The following is a 21,223-nucleotide window of genomic DNA, read 5'->3' as shown; positions in this document are numbered from 1 at the left end:
ACACCCCCCGTTCTACCACCGCTAAAGTCTTACAGCAAAAGTTTCATTCCTCTCAACTGGCATTGCATATGATTCAGCAATTTCCTGTTTGGGGTCAGAATCGGCCCGTTGGAAGAAGTTTCTTCGGGGGCCCCGTTCCCTCCTTACCTCGGAGCCCGAGTCTGGCTTGTTCCCTCTGGGGATCCGGGTGCTACGGATACGGCCTGAGAGCCAGCTTCCAGACCATCAGTGCCGGAAGGGCCCGAGAGCCCACCTCAGTGACTGGCAACAAGATGGCGGCCCTGAGATAGGCCCAGTGACCATTCCATTGACTTCGCCCCTCCCCGACTCTGTCGTCTCCTCCTCCTCCTCCTCACTGTCACCTCTTGGTCAAGTAGGATAAAAAGCACCCTGGACAGTAGAGTCAGACCTAGGTCGACGTTCTGGCTCAAATGTATAGCTCACCCTTCTGAGGCTCAGTTTCCCCATCTGTAAAATAGGGAAAAATCAAGCCTACCTTTCAGGGCTATTGTAAAGCTTAGATGGAGAGCACCTGGCCGAACACCTGGCTCCTCCTGCCCTTTCACACCGTCGTTCAACAAACACTTACTGGGTATCAGCCGTGTGGCAGCCTCTAGACTCAGTGGGAAACAGTGCAGAACCCTGCCTTCCTCTTGGGATCTCACATTCCACTGAAGGGAGACAGACAGTCAACACCTAAGGAAGGAAAATACTGGATGGTAATAAGGTCTAGGCAGAGAATCAAATGAGGCAATAGAACAGGGAGCAACTGGGGGCTATTTTAGACCAGGTAGTCAAGGAAGGCCTCGCCGTGGAGGTGACCTTTTCGGCCGAGATCCGAAAAGCAGGAAAGAGGAAGAGTAGGACCAGCAGGAAGGATCATCGATGCAAAGTCCCTGGGGCAGGAATGAGCCTGGCATATTCTAGAAACAGAACGGAGGTCCGGGTGACTAAGCGTGGACTCTCTGACATGGCAGAAGATGGGGAGAGGCTTGGGACATGAATCTGGAGCTTAGGGCAGAGGCCGGATGCCATGAGATGGGTTAGAAAGGTATAATCACGAGGGGTCTTTGGAGAAACAGAGCTGCTGGCTTCCCGGAGACCCAGGAAAGCTGGAGGTGACGTTCGGTCCACGTCCGAAGATCTGATAACCAGGAGAGTTGATGGTGTGAATCCCAGTCTAAGGACAGGAGAAGGTGACAGGAGCTGTCCCAGCTCAAACAATGAGGCAGGAACAAAAGGGGTGACTTCCTCCCTCCTCTGCCTTTTGTTGTATTGTCAGACCCTCAACGGATTGGAAGGGGAGGGCAGTCTTCTTTCCTGAGCCCACTGATACATACAGCCATCCGTCACACAGGGGAAGGAGTTTGGGTTTTACTGGGAACCCACTAGAGGCCTTTCTTTGTCTTAAGCAGGCGGGTGGGAGATGGGACAGCATGACGCAATCTGAAATGTTAGTCCAAGATTGCTCTGGCTTCTGTAGGGAGAACGGATTTTGAAAGGACAGGAGGGAGGCAGAGAGACTGGTTTGGAGGCCACTGTGGACTTCTAGCCAAGAAACGATGGTAACTAAGGAGGCTGCAGGAAAAGGATGGTAACTAAGGAGGAGGCGGGAAGATGGGGAGAAGATGAATCCAGGTGTTTCGGAAGTCGAGTCAGCAGGACTTGAGGAGGAGAGTGGAACCAAGGAGAACTGTCTCTCCTCGCCCCCGTCACCTGCGGCCACTGCAAAGCATCTGCCATGAGCCAGGCACCTTTCACAGGTTCAGAGTGGCTGGGTAACTCACCCCGGGCAGGTCACCTAGATCCTGCATGGCAGAGCCAGAATTCAAAACCAGCCCTACTGGCTCTAAATCCCACCTGGGTACCATGATAGTACTTCCCTGCGGCTCCTAGAATTCCTGTATCTGGAAGAGCAGACCTCCATTCCAGTCAAGGAGAGCTGCAACCTTAACTCCTGTTCACATCACAGAAGAAGAAACTAACATCCCCTGCGCTCATGAGGGTGGCAGGCAGTCAATGAGCATCTTCTGGCCCAATCCCCTGACCGTCTCGTGAAGAGTCATACTGTTCTCCTCTAACCCGCCAAGGAACCTGAAGCCTTCAGAGAGGCAGTGATCTACCCAAGACCTTCCCAACCAGAAAGAGGGGCAGTCAGGACTCAGAACCAGGTGTGTCCGACCCCAAAGCTTGTGTTCCTAACCCCACACCGCACTGCTTCCTCGGTGGGCGTCGAGTAGAGGCAGCCATTAGGAACGCTGTGGCGAGTGGGGACACACGGATAATACATGCACCAGGCATGCGCACCCTGTCAGTCCTAGATACACAACTCGACAGCAGTCTCGGGCTCTAGGGTGCGTGGAGAAAGGGTTCTCTCTCCTTTGTTCTCTCTGAGGACCAGAAACACAGAGGCTTAGGGGAGCTAGTTTATTTCAGGTGACAGGCTCAGGGTGCCTGGGTGGCTCAGGGGGTTGAGCATCCGACTTCGGCCCAGGTCATGACCTCATGGTTCGTGGGTTCGAACCCCACGTCGGGCTTTGTGCTGACAATACAGAGCCCGCTTCGCATTCTCTGTCTTCCTGTCTCTGCCCCTCCCCAGCTCTCCCTCTCTCTCTCTCTCTCTCTCTCTCTCTCTCTCATAAATAAATAAACATTTTTTAAAAACCTTAAAAAAAGAAACAAAAAAGGTGACAGGCTCTGTGGCTCTGCCCCAGCCATACTCTGTGACCTGGGGCAAGCCCCTTCCCCTAGACCCTTAGGAGTTTCATCTATATAAAGAATGGAATAGACTAAACTATCCCAACAGCCCCTTCCAGTTATAAAAGGCCCCATTTCTAAAGCATGCACCCTGGTGAGGTAGGACTGGCTTATTTGAGACGTTACTACTTAGAGACAGGGTCTGACTCAAGAAGTCCTCGGTCCACCTGCTGCCCTCAGCATAGAGCATTGCCTCCAGACCTAAGTGCTCAAGGACACTCTTGATCAAGGACATCGGGGAGGAGGGGTGCTGACGGGGATTCCCTGGGACCCCATGGAGCCACGTGTGCCTGTCCACAGGGGTCATGCCCAAGCACGGGCTGGATGTGTCGGCTTGCGAGGTGTTCCGCTTCTACAAGCTGGTGACTCTCAAGGGCCTGATTGAGCCCATCTCCATGATCGTACCCCGGAGGGTGAGTGGGGCCATGCTGGGCTCCAAAGGGACCCCTCGCATTGAATCCTAGCTGGCTCGCCACGGACTGCAAGCCTGAGGAGCCCAGAAGAAGGTCCTGTGGACTGGGGTCTTCAGGCCCAATCTGGGGTGGGAGTTGGGGGCCGTTCTAGGGTGGGGTCAGTCTGGCTTGCTAACGAATGCAGGGTGGGGATTCCACATGGGAGACACCTGAGTGCAAAGGCTTGGAGGCGGGACGGCGGGAGCTGGGCGGGAGGTCAGCGAGGAGAACCGGCTGCTGAACAGCAGGGGTTCTCTCAGCGGCCCCTATGTGTCCACTCTCCTGCTACCCTCACTGCAGTCGGATTCCTACCAGGAAGACATTTACCCCATGACGCCAGGCACGGAGCCAGCTCTGACCCCTGATGAATGGCTGGGGGGCATCAACCGAGGTACCGTGCGGGTGGGCTTCCCGGAAGAGGCTCCGAGAACTGCAGCTTTTGCCTTCACTCGAGTTCACCCATTTCCCCTTTGCATGGCCTCTGCTCGACTCCCCCACGCTCGGCCAGCTGCCAAGGATGGTGTGAATGAAAAACACCATCACTCGACACTCGACCAACCTGCCAGTGTGAACGTTTCCCTTGCCTTTCGTAGATCCCGTGCTCATGTCTTTGAAGGAAGGCTATAAGAAGTCCTCAAAAATGGTATTTAAGGCTCCCATCAAAGAAAAGAAGAGCGTTGTGGTCAATGGAATAGATTTATTAGAGAATGTCCCACCCAGGACAGAGAACGAGGTAAGGAATATAAGTTATTACCTCCACAGGTCCTAGAAGAGCGAGACCTTTACATTTCAATTATGGGCTGCAGGCCTTTAAGCCGACTCCATCTGGGGCATTTTTCTTTCTGTGACAAATGCCATAAGTAGCCTGCTATTGGCTTCCGTTGCCTCTGACCCCAGTAAATAGAGGCTGGGATGTGGTAGCGATATTGATGCCCCACCCCCAGCCCTCGCATTCACTAGCCCACGCAGTTCCGTGGCTCATGAATCCGTTTCGGAACGTCGCTGTCATTTGCTGTTCCGGGAGTTATAAATTCCTGGCTAACAGAGGAAAGCCTGGCCTCAGGCATTACAGCGCGGCCTTCCTCCCTGGCACCGCGGCAGCGACGGGGTCTGACAATTTCCTGTTTGGCGGGGAAGAGGCTGTGTTTATGAAAGTACTCTCTGTACCATTTAGAAGGAGGGCTGGTCATCCAGGGACAGCCATAGCTGGGTCTTACCCATGCCCCCCGAAGGCTTCTCCTTTCAATGGTACCCCCAGTCCCGGGTGTCAATACCAGGGACTGAGTTCAGCCCAGCCAGGGTTCACAGATGGCTGCCCTGTGCCAGGCACGTGGCTCGATGCCACTGGAGTAGAGATGACTACTTGGACTCCACTGCATTTGATTCCGGGCTCGGCCGTTTCCTGGCTGTGCCCGAGCAAGTTTTCTGACCTTTCTCGTGGTAAAATGGGGATATGAAATGCGGTGAGCATTAAAGAGATATTTTCTAAGAGACTAGCACTCTTCCTGGCCCATATTCAGTGCTCAATGAGGCTAACTGTACAGGTATCTATTGCTGTGTCAAACATCACCCCAAAACTTAATTCTTAAACCCACAAACCTTTATTATCTCATAGTATCTCATAATGGATGCCCATGGCTCAAGGTCTGTCATGAGGCCGTGTGGTTAAACTGTCAGCTGGGCTGCTGTCACATCTGAAGGCTCAGCTGTGAAAGGAGCTGCTTCTGAGTTCATTCGCATGGTTGCTGAAAGGACGCATTCGCTCACAGGTTGTTGGACAGAGGGTTTCGGTTCCTCGTGGGCTATCAGCCAGAGGCCTCCCTCAGGTCCTTACCGTATGGACCTCTCCATAGGACAGCTCACAGCGTGGCAGCTGGTATCCCGCGGAGTGAGCAAGAGAAGGTGTCCAAGATGGAAGTCATAGTTTTTTTGAAAATGACAGACCATCACTTCTACCATTTTCTATTCATTTGAAGCAAGTTACTAGGCCCAGTCCACCCTCGAGGGGAGGGGATAACACAGTGGCCATCTGGGAGGTTTCTTGTCACACCAACTTAATGATCATCACTATTATTTGTCAAACGAAGACTATTCCTGACCTCTGGGACCTCACAGTCTTGAAGGGAAATTTGAAAGACAGACTGACAATTGCTATAAGATATGTTTCGTACCATTGTAGGGGGATGTTCCAATTCCTAGGGTTGGGTGGAATCATGGGATAAATGAGATTTGCTTCAAAATAATCCCTGGAGGCAGCAGGACAGGTGAATTGGGTAGGAGTAGAGATGAAGCAAAAATGGTCACGTGTTATTTCTTGAAGCCAGTTGATAAGTTCTTGGAGGCTCATAGTGTGGTTCTTTCCACCCTAGTATATATTTGGCATTTTCCACTTAAAAAAAAAAAAAAAACTTTTTAAGCACACTGAGAAGGTAGAGGTAGGAGAGTTGCTGCGATAGTCCAGGTGGGCCATAACAAGTGCCTGAGGTCGGTTCTAGTACCCAGCGTGGAAGAGGCAGGGGTGAGCAGCGGTGAAATCAAGTAACATTGAGCTATGACTGATTTGTATGAACCAAAACCGACCTGAAGGAAAGTTTTCAAGGGTCTCTGAGCAGGCGACACAGATACCACAACCTGCACTAAAGCTCGTGAACCTTCCTTATTGTGAAGAAACTCGCTCAGAGCCTGCTGACTCTGGGTTTACCCACAATTTTAACCACCGCCGCCGATTGGGATCAACCGGCTAGACATTTAGGCTGTAAATGGTGGACACAGTGGTCTAAGTGTGAAGAGAAACTGGAAGTGTGGCACAGAAGAGAAGACTTACGGTTATACGCCTCTGAATGTTACTAAAATTCATTTTACCCAATCTTACTAAAATTCGCTGTTGCTAATTGTACACTTAGAATGAGTGGCATTTATGGTATGTGAATTACACCTCAGTACGGCTGTTTTTTCTTCTAAACGAAACCTGACCAAAAGGTTAGGCAAAGAATATTCGAGAACTTGGAAGCCACAGGAGTGTGTGGAATCATTTAGCACAGGGGCAAATAGCACATCATCCCTCTGAACAGATGTAACCGGTACCGATTTGATTAAAAAAAAAAAAAAAAGTCACTTAAAGAAAGAATCATAGGGGCGCCTGGGTGGCTCAGTCGATTAAGCATCCGACTTTGACTTAGGTCCAGATCCCAAGGTTCGCGAGTTCGAGCCCCTCATCGGGCTCTGTGCTGACAGCTCGGAGCCCGGAGCCTGCTTCGGATTCTCTGTCTCCCTCTCCTTGTCCCTCCCCCACTTCACACTCTGTCTCTCTGTCTCTCAAAAATAAATAAAGATTGGGGACGCCTGGGTGGCTCAGTCGGTTGAGCGTCCGACTTTGGCTCAGGTCATGATCTCACAGCTTGTGAGTTCGAGCCCCACGTCGGGCTCTGAGCCTGGGGCCTGCGTCTGCTTGCGTGTCTCCCTCCCTCTCTGCCCCTAACCCACTCGCATTCTGTCTCTGTCTCTCTCAAAAATAAACATTAAAAATTGAAAGAAAGAAGGAAAAAGAAAGAAAGATTAAAAAAAATATAAGACTTTTAGAAAGGTTCCCTTTCAGTGGAATCTGAAAGCCAGTGCCTGGATGGCTTAGTGGATAGAACATATGATTCTTAATCTCAGCGTCGTGAGTTCAAGCCCCACGTTGCGCTTGAAACCTACTTAAAAAATAATAATAATATGGGCACCTGGGTGCCTCAGTCAGTTAAGCGTCTGACTTCAGCTCAGGTCACGACGCCACAGTTCACGAGTTCAAGTCCCGCATCGGGCTCTGTGCTGTCAGTGCAGAGCCCGATTCAGATCCTCTGTCTCTCTCTCTCTCTCTCTGCCCCTCCCCGCTGGCTTTCTCTCTCTGTCTCAAAACTGAATAAACATTTAAAAATTAATAATAATAAAGGTCCCCATTCCAAATGGCAAGTAAGAGTATTATGTCTGCCCCCCTAAAAGGGTGAGCTTGAGATATTTGGGAAAGGGGCCCATGTGGACTCTCTCATACCTCCCCAGGGAAGTAGGAGCCATGAGCTGGGTCCAGAGAAGGGCATGCTGCAGGGACAAGAGCCTCCGGGGACTAAAGCGGGGGCAGGGGGAGGCCTGGGAGAGAAGGGCAGAGGCTGATGGGGAACAGGGGCGGGCACGATACCCACTCAGGAAATTGCCTTCTCACCTGCTCTCTCCCGGCCGCCCTGGCCCCTCTCTTCCTCCACCCCAGCTCCTCCGAATGTTCTTCCGGCAGCAGGATGAGATCCGGCGGTTGAAAGAAGAGCTGGCCCAGAAGGACATCCGCATTCGGCAGCTGCAGCTGGAACTGAAAAACTTGCGCAACAGCCCCAAGAACTGTTAGCTCGCCGGCTGGGCTGCCTTCTAAGCTGACCTCCGATCTCTCCGTGGTTTCTACTCGTCCCTTAACTTCCCCTCCTCCGGTGACCCCAGGGACATAGCCGGGACTGGAGCTGGGGACAGCCTGAGGACCCCACCTGCCGCCTCCAGGACTGGAAGCTGACCTTTGATCTCTTGACCTCATGCTAATAAAGTCCCCAGCCTCTCCTGGAGACCCACCCTTTGGCGGCCACCCCAGGAGCCAGCTTCTCCCCTGCGGGGCAAAGAGCACGGGCTCCCTGAGGGGTGTCCTCAATGGACCAGGGAGCAGACGGGGAGGCCAGGACCCCAGTACTCACAGAACTTGAACTTTTGTCGCCGGGACATCTCGGCACTCCCCGCTGGGGCTCCCAACATCCCCGCTGGACTGCACAGAAAGGGCTGGATTACAGGCATCAGCTGTTTTGCCTCCCCTCCCCGCACCTCCCTTTCTTCCCCGGCAGCCAGCCCCACAAGGCTCACTCACCTGACAAGGGTTGCAAGCAGCCCGGCTCCTTTCTGTCTCTCCCCCCCCCTCTCTCTTGTCTTCAGGGAATTAAGAGGATTGCTCGCCAAGGCCATAATGACCCCTTGCCTTCCCATGATTCTCTTCAAAGCTCTTGGAAACACCCTTCTCCCATGTAACTTGTGAGGTAGGCAGGGTAGGGAATAGTGTCCCCGTTTCACAAAGGACAGAACTGAGGGTTGCAATGGGGAAGTGACTTACTAAGTCACCCGGAAGGTCAACAGTTGGCCCAGGACCAGGACCCAGTGTATCCAGACTCTGGGCCGGGGCCCTTCCCAGTGGCTCCCACACGGGCTTCGCCAGTGCCCAGGTCTCTGTGGAGAATGAGAACCGGCAGCCACTGCTCCCGTCTGCCCAACACTAGTAATGCCAATGTGTCACACTGCCTAGTTGAGGCCCTCCACACTCAGTGCCCCTCTACCCTCCTGGCCCCCACCTTCTGCTCTTACTCCCCAGGTGACTCCCTCAGATGAGGCCTCTTCCTCCTGGAAGCTGAGGCTGAGAAGGGTGGAGCTCGGCCCTGGGGAAGGCAGAGCAGGGGTCTGACCACTTGAGGGCTGCTCCACGTGTGCCCCTCACCGCTTGTGTCTCAGCCACTTTCAGCCTTACACTTGTAGAATGACCACAGCCCCTCGCGTCCGTATAGCACTTTAAAGTTTACGCGGTTCTTTGACACGTAGGGTCTCAGTTGAGCCTCACATCCGCTCCAAGAAGTAGGGAGCATCCTCCCTCCATTTTGCAGCTGAGGAAACAGGAGTGGCCCAAGGTCACGCAACTCTTTGCGACGCCAGATTTCATTTGGTCTTCTACACATTTTCTTTTTTCTTCCCTTGTTTTCTCCCTTCATTGCCCACTACCCACCGAGTCTATAAACACTGCTCTCAGAAAAGTCACAGTCTGGGGGTGAGATCTGGCCTGCGGGGGGGGGGGGGGGGGTCAAGAAACGGGTGTCCACTCCTCTCTCGTTAGCATTGTGCCCCCACACCTGCTTGTCCCTTGGCTGCCCTGCAGCACATCCATCCACAGAGGCCAGGGCTCCTTAAGTGCCACCCCCCCACGTGACCTGGGCAGGGAAAGCCCCACCCCTTGGGCTTTTCCTCCAAGAACCCTCCACCCTCTCCGCCAGCTAAAGCAGGGTCTCCTCGCCCTCCACCCCCTGCAGCTAGACAGTGTCCCCCTCTCATCTCCTCACACTTCTTGACCGTTTTTTTCTTCCCCGGTGACCTTTGTGGTCTTTTGTGATTATTTATGCTGCCTCCCAAGGATAGAATTGAAATAAAAGGTTTTCAACTTCTCACACCCGGGCACGACCATCTCATTTAACCCCAGTGGCTCCTGCCCTTGGTCACCATGGTATCTTGATGGTCCGCTTCCCAGCCACAGCTCCTTGCCTTTCTGGAACAACGAGCCACGTCTGTATCTACAGATATAATGTGACACTTTTGTTCGTCTACAGCAAGGCTTCTGAAGCAGCACTAACTGACATTTGGGGCCAGATAATTCTTTTCTGTGAGGGCCGTCCTATTCACTGTAAGATATTTAGCAGGACCCGTCAGATGCCATAGCAACCCCTCCCCAGTGGTGATGAACAAAAATGTCTCCAGATATGACCCAGTGTCCCCTAGGATGTGAGCATCACCCCCCAGTTGAGAACCACTGTTCTCCAGATACTCGGTAAGCATCCGCTCTGGATGAAGCCCTGTGTTGAGGCCTGGGGACACCGATGTCTTACACTGGAAGGATGCCTTCCAGTTTACAAAGCAGCCCTAGCTGCTATGGTCTAATATCATTTCCATTTTCAAGAAGAGCTGTCAAATCCAGAGCAATGACACGTTCAAGGTCATTGAGCTGGTATAGTAGGGAAGACACAGATCTTCTGAGCCCGGAGCCAGAAGACGCACATGCTTCCGGTCCGCCAGCCAGGCTCAGCGTCGAGCAGAATCTGTTCTGAGAGGAGGGCCGGGGACCCATCATGAGACAAGGGGAGAAGGGCGGGAGCCGCCAGGCCTCTGGGAGACACTGTCTCACCAAGCCAGGATTGTCACGGAGCAGAGTAGTCAGGCAGCTAAGTGGAGAGACGTGTAGCAGTGTGGATGCCATAGGGAACTCAGAAGAGCCACAGGAAAGCAAGGAAAGTCTTAGAAAAGAGGGCTGGAGAGGAAATGGCAAAGGGCTGCAGAGAAGCATTGGGCAGGATGCCGGGGACTGGCGGGGTGGTCCAAGCCCAGATCTGCCTCTGACGGGCTGTGCGACATTGAGTAATTTGCTACCCCTCTCTGGACCTCACTCTCTCTTTCTATAAAATGAGGGAATAGGACAATTTTAGGGTTCCTTCCCGGTCTAACACTTAAGTGTCCATTATGCCAGCAGTCGAGAGAATGGGACAAATCTCCAAGAGCCCCCGGCATCCAGCATAAGTAGTGCAAACAAATATGTCAGGAGAAGAGAAACAGCAGAACAGTATCATGTGCAGATTTGGGTGCAGGAAAGCACTTTTGCTAAACATGAGTTTGAAGAAAGACACCCCTAGAGTTTCTGCTCTAGATCAATTCACGAAGTCCTGGGCTTGGAAAAAATATCAAGGTCGCCGTGAGTTACTGAGAGTTCCGTCTCCTGGCTGGGATATGCTGAGGAGGATACATTCTACCTTGACCAAGACATCACCCTCCCCGGGTCCAAGGGAGCAGGAGAACGGACAAGGAGATCTGTCTCATGTGTGCCTCTATCCCACTGAATCCCCAATTCTGAGCCTAACTGGACGGCTCTTTAATCACTACTTATCATGGGAAATTGTCCAAGGTCAGGGTCAGATGTGATTTCCCCCACCCCTCCCCAAGTAGCCCATTTTCCCAATTGCATTGTTGAACAGCCCATCACTTTCTCATTGGTTGTCTTTATATCCTTCAGGTCTTCATATACTAGAAAATACTCCGTGCCTGGTCTGTTATGCTGATCCCTCTTGCCAGTTACGGCCTCGCCCACCACATTGCTTTGATAACCGTAACAATGTAGGACAGGGTCTTTGAACAGGTTTCTACTGCCGTGTTCCCCACCATGTGCCTGCTCCCTTCTTTTCTCCAGGTGAGGACATCTTAGGCTGGCCTCCCTTCTCTTCTACGGAGCGGTCCCTCCTGGACATGCCTAGAAGCCCTTGTCCTGCCCCTCCCTCCCCCCCCCAACACCTGCTTGAATTTTCAAGCATCTAACACACGCCGAGTAGCTGAATTTATTCAGTCCTGGGCTCTGGAAACCCATCAACAGGAAAGAACCAGGCCTGCCCTGAAAGGCTCAACCAGCGGTCAATCTGTGGGCATCATGTCACCCAGTGGGACACAGAGTCCCCGGAGGCTGGAATGAGCTTCACCTTCTGCTGGCTTCCGTGTGGGGTAGGCGGTTGTTTGGGGATTTGTTGTCTCCTGGGTTCTCTTCCAGCCAGATTCCTGAGATCCCAAGATGGGCTTGGGGCATTTTTAGACTCTCTTCTGGCACAGAGCAAACTTCCCAGGTTGCCAGTGGACCGTGTGGGATGTGGGAGCTTCTTCACTGTGGGAAATGACTTCATATTGAAAACATTCCCGCCACAAGGCTCCTGCTTCTCAGCCTTACTGCTGGGAAGGGCTGCGCGCACAGACAGGGGCTGCCCGGAGCAGGAGCAGACACTTAACCTCCACCACAGGAAGCATTACCAGATCCTTTTCCTCCAAAGGGCGTGTGGAGCAGGGAGGGGAAGTGGGCCCTGTCTGGGATGTTGGCAGAAGCTCTCTGTTCTCTGTGCATGTGTGTTTCTATTTGGAAACAACCTGCAGCCCGTCTTTCTTTGGAATTTTAATTCGGTAACAAACACAAATGGGTCAGCCTTACTTGACAAAGGGGAGGTCAGGTCTGAGCGGTTCTACAAAGCTCCTGGCTCAGAGCCCCTCCCTTAGACGTGGCTGCCGCATTGCCTGCTGTCCCCCCTTAGCACATAGTCCCTTCGGGTTAAGCATTGCCCCTTGCCAGAGCCCTCTGCATATACATATGCATCCTGGGGCTGGGATGTTAGTATCAGTAGGGTTAACGGGCCCAGTGAGGAAAACGGGGCAGTGAAAAGGGTCAGGCCTCAAGTGGGAGGAGGGCGGTGGGGACCCTGTGGACAGAGATTTGGGATTTCAAGGTCACAGCGATTAAGGCAAGATTCCAAGACCAGAAAGAGTCTGCTGGGAGCTTGAATCCAGCCAGCAGGTGGCAGTTGATGGCCTTCCTATCAGGCCCATTTTTCCTGAGCTGGGTCCCTTCTGCCACCTCCCACGCCACCCCGGAATTAATGACCCAACCATGGGCACCAGGACTTCATGGCAAAGCAGGCGCACGAAAGAGCCAGGATCTGAAACGCCCCAAGTATAGGAGAAGGGAGGCTGGGAAGAGCAGCCTGGCCGCCGCCCTGCCCCAGCTCAGCGGCCGCCAAGAAGCATCCAGAGGAGGGCGCTCACCACACCTCCTTCCTCTGAGGTGGCCTGCCCAGAGTAGCTGGGAAGAAGCTGGATCCAGGTCCCCGTCCCAGCCCAGCCCAGCCCTTGACCTAGTCTGCGACCTTGAGCCGCTTTTTCCTCACCACCCCCTTCCCTTAGGGACAAAGACAGGGAGGGCCTGGAGAGTCTTCAATTCAATGAGGCTTGGGGCTGAGGAGGCGGCTGAAGAGCTGGGGAGGAGGCACAGGGTAGGGAAGAAAAGGCGGGGAGGGAGGAGCAGGGGTTCAGGCCAGACCTCTGCTGCCTGGTAGTTCCAGCCCAGCCCAGCCCTGGGGCCCACCAGCGCCAGCCCCGTGTGGTCTCCAGGAAGTTACCGATGAGAGTGACAGGAGTGGCCTGGGGCACAGGAAGAAGGGTCGCAGCCAGACCACGGAAACCCTAAACCCCTGCTCTGGGCGTCTGGACTCCACTGGCTGCAACCAGGAGCCAAGGAAGGAATGGAAGCGGGAATGGACGCGTCCCTCTGGCTGCTGGGCTGCCCCGAGGGGAAAGAATCAGAGGGCAGCCCTGAAGCAGGGAGTGGGGGCCTGGTGGGCCAGTGGTCCAGGGGCGCTGTGGTGGGGGTGCTGGGGCAACAGTCAGGGCAGGCTTCACATCTTTGGTCAGGGGGGCAGGGCGGGAGGAGGGGGAGAAGGGGATGGGGGGAAAGGGGAGAGTGAGGTGTTAGAACACCACCCAGGAAGGAACCAGAGCTGGGGGTGGGGGGAGAGGAGCCACCCTCTGACAGACCACAGATGGGGCCCTCCACAGAGGGTGGCACCTCCCTTAAACCAGCACCACCCATTGGGGGACCTAGGACAGCATGGCTGCACCCAGCTTAACAGGTGTCCTTTGCATTAATTCAGTTCTTTTTTAATATCTGCCTTTTTCCACAATAAACCTTTTTTCTTTTTTTTTTTTTTTTTCAATAAGAGAGGAAGTGTTTTTTAGCTTCAAGGTATTTTAAACACATGTAAGAGCCTAGGATTTGCCACCAACTGTTTTTCCTTGGGATGAAACCTCAGGCTTGTAATGTTCGGTCCCCCAGGTAAGGTCTCTGGGGCTTTTCCTACCGCATCACCACTGTTCCTCTGGACCGGAAGAGGTTGCTCACGTGAGGAGCTGGATGGGGTGAGGAGACTTAGGTCGGGCCGGGTGTTATTTCTGTTGGACGCTTGAGACGTAGGGTCCTCACAGGAGGCTCCCAACTGCCTGCCACGGAGAGGCACGGCTCACACGAATGCCTGTGGAAAGTAAAGGAGGCAGCAGATTTTCACCAAGCCTTGGCTCAGCCTTCCCTGTATCCCCTTGATGCTGACTTGGCCTTTCTTGATCCCTCTAGGTCTGGTGCCACCCACTGACCTCCTCCCACTCGACCCCAGGTGTCCCCAATCCCTAATCTAGCCTATGGAAGAGCGGGCTACGCCGGCTGTCTTCACCTAACTTCCCTGTGCGGGGCATAAACCTTATGACCCGGCATCGAGCCCTTTCTCTTCCAATCAAAACTCTCGGCTTTCAAGAGTCTTGACTCTATCGTGAATTTTTGAAAACTGGCTTGGAAACTCAAACGCTGAGTATTGACCATTTCTTTGTTTGTTTATGCATTCCTGCTATCACAATCCTGACCTTCCCTTGGAGAATGTATACCTCAGGCTGGAGGGGAGGGGAGGGGAGGTATATCAAGCAGAGGCTGCTTTTAGGCAATAGGTTTGAGCAAGGCTGAAAGGCCCACGGTGATCACCGAGCTGAATGCGGAAAGGATCAGGAAGTGACCCACCTCGAAACGCCCTGACCAACTACCACCAGGCACAGTTCCTAAGATTACCAATAAAGGGAGTATGTCCCAGTCCCATGCTCCCTCATTCTGCCCTGTAACAATAGCCCCTCACCACTGCTTCCTCCCAGACAGTCTCTCCTTCGCTGTCCTGCCCCCTCCCTTGCAGTGTATTCAAGAAACTTCTAGCTCTTTTGTTCTGCCTTGGGTGAATCCTTCCACCGGCACAACCAGTCCCCTTCCAGTTGGGACACCCCATATTCGGTGCCCGCCACCCCCCCCCCCCATCTGATCAAAGCACCGCACTCCTCAGGGACTTCAAAATCACCAACTGATTTCCAAGATCTACCCTCTCCGCCCCCTACAGTGTGCACGGGTGTGTGAACGCACACGTATATAATAACTGGATTGTTAAGATGGCCAGAAAGATTAAGATCATACAGAATTGGGAGAAATGTAATTAACGATATGAAACTGGAGAACAGTGTCTTTTTGCTAATTTCCAGTGAACACCCGCTGGACAGTGACATTACATTAGGTGCCAGTGATATAAAACCGACTGAGACACACAAGTCCCTGGCCTTGGGTTTACTGAGGGATGCGGACGTGTCCATGAGTAATTATAATTCAGTGTCATAACTACTATCCCAGAGCTGTATAGAGGAGCGATCGAAACACAGAAGACAGACCTCATGGTGATAGGTAACCTGAGCTCTATTTTTTATTTACGGAGATACGATTTACATATAACATTGTGCAAATTTAAGGGATACACACCGCAGTTAGCTGATACCTCCATCACGCCACAGAATTGTCATTCTTTTTGGTGCTGAGAGCATTTAAGATCTAGTCTGGGAGTCCCTGGGTGGCTCGGTCGGTTAAGCATCCGACTCTTGGTCATGATCAGGTCACGATCTCAGGGTTTGTGAGTGTGAGCCCCGCATCGGGCTCCAAGCTGATCCTGTAGATCCTGCTTGGGAGTTTCTCTCCCTATTTGCCCCTCCCCGGTGTGCATGCGCGCACATCCTTGTTCTCTCTCTCTCTGAAAAATAAACATTTTTTAAAAAGACCTACTCGGTTAGCAGTTTCGGAGTATATAATACAGTATTGTATTACAACATATTGTAGGACCACATTGTATGCAGTTTCACGGTATAATACAGTGATTATAATCATTATTCTACACATTAGATCCCCAAACTTATTTATCTCCTAGTTGCAAGTTTGTACCCTTTGGCCATCTCTGCAGTCCCCTACCTGCCAGCCTCCAGGAACCACCACTCTACCCTCTGTTTCTAGTAAGTTCAGCATTTTTAGATTCCACCCAGGAGTGATAATCATACAGTATTTGTCTTCCCTGTCTGGGCTATCTCACTTAGCATAAGGCCCTCGAGGTCCATCTATGCTGTTGCAAATGGCAGGATTTACCTCCTTCTAGGAACCTGAGCTGTTAAAGTGAAGGCAGTTTCCACTAGAGAAGAGAGAGAGGCATTCCAGCCAGGGAACAGCATGTGCAAAGTCACAGAGGGGAAACGACTGGCATCTGGCAGGGGAATTACAAAGGACCTGGAGTTGCTGAAGCCACGGAGAAGGCTGGTGAGCAGCAGATCGTCTGCACAGGGCCTTATACTCAGGCTATTTATTTGAAATGCACTTTTAAGCAATGGAAAACCTCGGGAGGTTTTTAAGCATCAGGACGGTCAGTCAGATGAAATCTGCATTCAAGAAAACGCGGGGGTGTGGGGGGCGGTGAAAGAGAGAGAAAGTCTAAAGGCAAGGAGGCTGGTGAGAAGCTTCTGGGAGTTCCAAGTATGCTTGAGAATCAGGAGCAGTCGAGAGGGAGCTGGGCTCAGCGTACAACCAAATTCCACACTGTGTGGTGGAGATTAGATTAAAGGGATTATTCTTAGTGGGCCATGATATCAATTTGGTGGGTTGCAACCAGCATTTTTTTTAATGTTTATTTATTCTTGAGAGAGAAAGAGAGAGAGAGAGAGAGAGAGAGACAAAGCGTGAGCAGAGGAGGGGAAAAGAGAGAAGGAGACACAGAATCTGAAGCAGGCTCCAGGCTCCGAGCGGTCAGCACAGAGCCTGAGGCGGGTCTTGAACTCATGAGCTGTGAGATCATGACCTGAGCCGAAGTTGGATGCTTAACCGACTGAGCACCCAGGTAAGGGTAAGTATCTGTGTGCAGAACTTTTGGAAGTAGTGTACCTGTGTGTCCTGCTTTATGTGTGGGAGGCAGAGAAGGAGAGGGTGGGGTGGTGGGTGGACCAAGATGCAAGGCAAAATGCGTGTTTGTCTCTGAGGGACGAAACCAACCACGTTTCCAAGCCACTGATCTAGAACACGCTAATGGCGCAAAGCAGAGAGTAATTGCCAGAGGGATTCCTGGGAGAGAGAGACTCAATCCATGTGTTTGGCTGTCAGGGATGGCTCCCCAGAGGGTGTTCGGGAGCGGGGATGGGCATCCAAGGAGACTAGGGGAAGGATGGGGGAGAAGTGGGAGCGGCATCCATGGTGGAGAAAAAGCCTTGAGAGGTGGGCTGGAGAAGTCCTTAGGCCACTTCTAACGCCTCAAGATGGCTATCTTAAGGGGTTAACCTTTCGGTCTCAACAAAGAAAAGCATCTGCTGACAGCTTATCTTTTCGTCCGGCACTTACGTAAAACCTATCTGCCGAATAATCCTTGTCTCTTTTGACCTCCCACAGGGGTATCAAGTTCACTCTCGAAACAGCTCCCCTGACTAACAAGCAAGCAACATTTTCCATTTTCAGGGAAACTCTCAAGGGAAAGAGAATGGAAGGAGCTGGAATCTGGGTTCAAGTTCTAGCTCAAAAACGCATTCGTCTGGTCAACGGCCATTTCTAAAGCCCATTTTTGCCCGTCATAAAATGAATTCATAAGAACCACCCAGCCCTTCTCCCAAACCTGTGAGCACCAAGCCAAATCACATAATGGGGGGGACCTAAATTACCGGTGCAGACCAATTACTTTTCCGGTTGGCCAGAAGGCCCAACTAAGGTCAGATCGCCCAAAGAATAAACACAATTTGGCAACCTTGCCGTTGTTATAACAGATAAGAGAAGCTATTATTTTATCAGCTGGCACCAGAGTTCCTTTTAGGGAAGGAAGTGTCTTTGTTTAGGAAAATACCTTCATAGGCCCCTTGGGGGTAGAAGGTGAGGCCCTAAGGACATGGGTGGAGAGGAATAAAACAAAGAAAGCTTAAAAAACTCTGCCTAAGGGGGCGCCTGGGTGGCTCAGTCAGTCAAATGTCCAACTCTTGATTTTTGATTTGGGTTGTGATCTCAGTGTTTGTGAGATCGAGTCCCACATCAGGCTCTGAGCTGGCAGTGGGGATCCTGCTTGGGATTCTCTCTTTTCTTCTCTCTCTGGCTCTCTCTCTCTCTCAAAATAAATAAATAAGCATTAAAAAAAAACCCACCAAAAACCAAAAATCGTAAAAAACTCTGCCTAAGAAATGAACAAGAATTTGGGGATGAGGAAGAACGAAGAAGAGAAAAAGAAAGAAAGAAAGAAAGAAAGACTAAGCAAAATAGCCAAAGATTAAAAGTGGAAAGTTGGAGAAGCTTTTTATGGTTTCTTTTTTTGATGTTTATTTATTTTTAAGAGACAGAGAGACAGAGCACAAGCGGGTGAGGGGCAGAGAGAGAGGGAGACACAGAATCTGAAGCAGGCTCCAGGTTCTAAGCTGTCAGCACAGAGCCCAGTGGGGGGGCTCGAACCCATGGAATCAGAATCATGAGATCATGACCTGAGCCACCCAGGCGCCCCAGGAAAGCTTTTTAAAAGGAGAGATGTCTGGGAGCGCCTGGGTGGCTCAGTCAGTTAAGCATCCGACTCGGTTTCGGCTCAGATCATGATCTGACAGTTTCATGAGATTGAGCCCTGCATGGCTCTGTGCTGACAGCACAAAGCCTGCTTGCGATTTTTTGTCTCTCTCTCTCTCTCTCTCTCTCTCTCTCCCCCTCCTCCACTCATGCTGTCTCTGCCTCTCTCAAAAATAAATAAATAACTAAACTTTTAAAAAACCACAAAAGAGATGTGTGGCTGCAATTCTGTAATCCAGCCCTCCATTGTAATCCATTCCCCAAATCGCCAATGAATGTCTACCATACAAAGCTACCCCGTGGGAGGAGGGCTAGAGGGTGTCAAAGAGAAGGGGTTGTATTCAACTCTCAGGGGCAATTCTGGGATAGAGATAAAGGTGTGGCCACAATTCAGCAAAGAAAGAAATTGAGAGTCAGAGGCTACACTGAGAAATGGAAATCCAAGGAATTAACAGACATCTTGGAGAAGGCCTGAATTTTCCCCACCTTGTGAGATGGGCTTCAAACCAATCACATGGAGAGTTGGTTGAGGTGTTAGGATTACACCAGCAGACATTGGAAATCATCAACTATCCGATTCTTATCTATTATCACAATACACATTTTTCCAGGCTTCTGTCTGGCTGAAGTCAGTATTATCTCGCTAGTATTGATTGAACTTCAGTCATAATTTAAGCATCAACCACAGAAGAGAGTATGGGTAGCTTTTATCCTCTCTTTTCTGACTGCATCCTGACCAATATATGCTCTGGGCAGTACCAATCTAATGCAGAAAAGTAATTCCTTTAGGATAATAATCTGCTGCACCTGCATGCTATGTAAAACTCTTTACCATTTTAGCTCATTGAATACCAGGTTTTCAAAATAAACTTATGCAGCAGGAAAGATGTGAATTATCAAATTCATATTAACAGTGAGGAAACTGAGGCCCAAAGAATCAAAAAATTAAAATTGGATTAGGTATAGGGATAATTTCAGATCTTTTTCTTTTTTGAGAGAGAGAGAGAGAGAAAGAGAATACGCACGAGCATGCTAACGGGGGAGGGGCAGAGGGAGGGAGAGACAGAGACAGAGACAGAGACAGAGAGAGAATCTCAAGCAGGCTCTACACTCAATGTGGAGCCAGACACAGGGCTCAATCTCACAACCATGAGATAGTGACCTGAGCTTAATTCAAGAGTCAGACGCTTAACCGACTGAGCCACTCAGGTGCCCTGATAATTTCAGATCTTAAGGACTATTGGATTGAAAAGATATAAATGCATGAAAAGCCAAATAACATCATAAAAGAAGTAGGAATAAATATAAAAATAAATGTTGTAGGGGTTCCCGGCTGGCTCAGTTGGTAGAGCATGCAATTCTTGATCTTGGGGTTGTGAATTCAAGCCCCACATTGGGTGTAGAGAGCACTTAAAAAATAAAATCTTTTAAAAAATTAAAATACAAAAAATAAATAGTATAAGGAAGAACATAATTGCTGGAAGAATGACAGAGGTCACCATGCATCCAAAATCAAAGTAGGGCCAGCCCAACCAGACCCCACCCGCTTCTTCCCATCTTCTTGACCTCCCAAGACCATCACTGTCTCCACCAGCATTACCATAATAGCTTCCTCACTAGCCTCTCTGACTCCAGGCTTGTTTTTCTAATCAGTTCTCCAAACAGAGTGACCTTTATAACTTTCAAATCTCCCCCTTTCACTGCCTCTCACCCTTAACCCCTTAGTGGCTCCCCACTGCCCTAATCTGAAGGAGAATTCTCCAAGGTCATCTACAGATCTGTCTTGATCTGGTCCTCTCATCTCCCAGGCTACATCTTTTGCCATTTGTTACTTGAAACCCTTTGCTCCTTAGAGACTGCTATATAATAAAAACATATCTGGCCTTTGTCTATCTTCCTGACACAGAGCTCCTGAAGCATTTGGGATTTCCTGAGTGATAGTATCTTTGGTTATTCATAATAAGTCCCTTCCATCACACTTGAGTTTATGTTAATGAGGTGACTTAAGGTGGGGCCCCTAGATAGCCTCAGGATGGGGCTGGTCGCCAGAAAGACCAATGATTCCAGGATCAGAACCTCCACCCCACCCACAACCTGCTGGGAGTTGGGGAAGGGGATGCTGGAGGATGAGGTCTATAAAAACTTGGACAAGACCCCGAGAGTTTTGATATTGGTGAACATATACAGGTGTTGGGAGGGTGGTACACCTCAACTTCATGGAGACAGAAGTTCCTGTGCTTGGGACTCTTTCTGATGTCTCCCTATGTACCTCCTCATCTGACTGTCAATTTATATCCTTTCTAATAAACAATTAAATGTAAATAAAGTGCCTTCCTGAGTTCTGTGGACTGATCTAGCAAATTATCAAACCCAAGGTCATGGGAACCCCAATTTATAGCCAGTCAGAAGTATGGGTGATCTGAGGGACATCTGAGTGGCTGAGTCGGTTAAGCATCCGACTCCTGATTTCATCTCAGGTCATTATCGAGGCCCTCATTGGCTCATGCTGAGTGTGGAGCCTGCTTAGGATTCTCTCTTCTTCTCCCTTTCTCTCTCTAGAAAAATAAATAAAATTAAACAAAGAAGTATGGGTGGTCTGAGACTTGGCAACTGGCATCTGAATTGGGGTCATTCTTATGGGAATGGGCCCTTAAGATGTGAGGTTTGTGCTGAGTAGTTAGTTTCAGAATTGAACTGAACACTCAGCTGGTGTTGGAGGATTAGTTGGTGTCAGAAAACATCCAGATAGATTTTTGTTTTGTTTTCCCAATTTCCTGAACTGTGTTTCCAGGCACTCTGCCTCTCGGCCTTTGTACACATCATCCCCTCTGCTTGCACCACTCCTGCCCACCCTCGTGGTCTGGTTAATTTCATGTCATCCTTCATGTCTTGGCTTCTTTTTTTAATTTATTTTTTTAATTTAATTTAATTTATTTATTTATTTTTATTTGAGAGATAGCAAGTGGGATAGAGGGGCAGAGGG

The 21,223-nt window shown here is 50.7% G+C and overlaps 1 protein-coding gene and 1 long non-coding RNA gene across 3 annotated transcripts in view; one reads left to right on the top strand and one right to left on the bottom strand.

Moving 5' to 3' along the window:
• The window catches only part of CORO2B (coronin 2B), a 131,983-nt gene extending 122,562 nt beyond the window's left edge, over positions 1-9,421 (top strand). For both annotated transcript variants that reach the window (XM_047861790.1, XM_047861792.1), the window contains 4 exons: positions 3,058-3,170; positions 3,510-3,600; positions 3,803-3,942; positions 7,453-9,421. In XM_047861790.1, the coding sequence (XP_047717746.1) occupies positions 3,058-3,170; positions 3,510-3,600; positions 3,803-3,942; positions 7,453-7,584 (476 nt within the window). In that variant the 3' untranslated portion in view covers positions 7,585-9,421. The remainder of the gene's footprint in view (positions 1-3,057; positions 3,171-3,509; positions 3,601-3,802; positions 3,943-7,452) is intronic.
• On the bottom strand, positions 4,838-8,000 carry LOC125167551 (uncharacterized). The gene is made up of 3 exons (XR_007152826.1): positions 7,919-8,000; positions 7,408-7,556; positions 4,838-5,598 (listed from the first exon to the last, which is right to left on the bottom strand). It is a non-coding gene; the product is annotated as an uncharacterized LOC125167551 (long non-coding RNA).
• Positions 9,422-21,223: the final 11,802 nt, after the last annotated feature.

This window comes from Prionailurus viverrinus, chromosome B3 (assembly GCF_022837055.1).
Source record: "Prionailurus viverrinus isolate Anna chromosome B3, UM_Priviv_1.0, whole genome shotgun sequence".
NCBI classification, from domain to species: domain Eukaryota; kingdom Metazoa; phylum Chordata; class Mammalia; order Carnivora; family Felidae; genus Prionailurus; species Prionailurus viverrinus.
The sequence above is the reverse complement of the archived record's forward strand: the minus strand, read 5'-3'. Positions and strand labels throughout refer to the sequence as shown.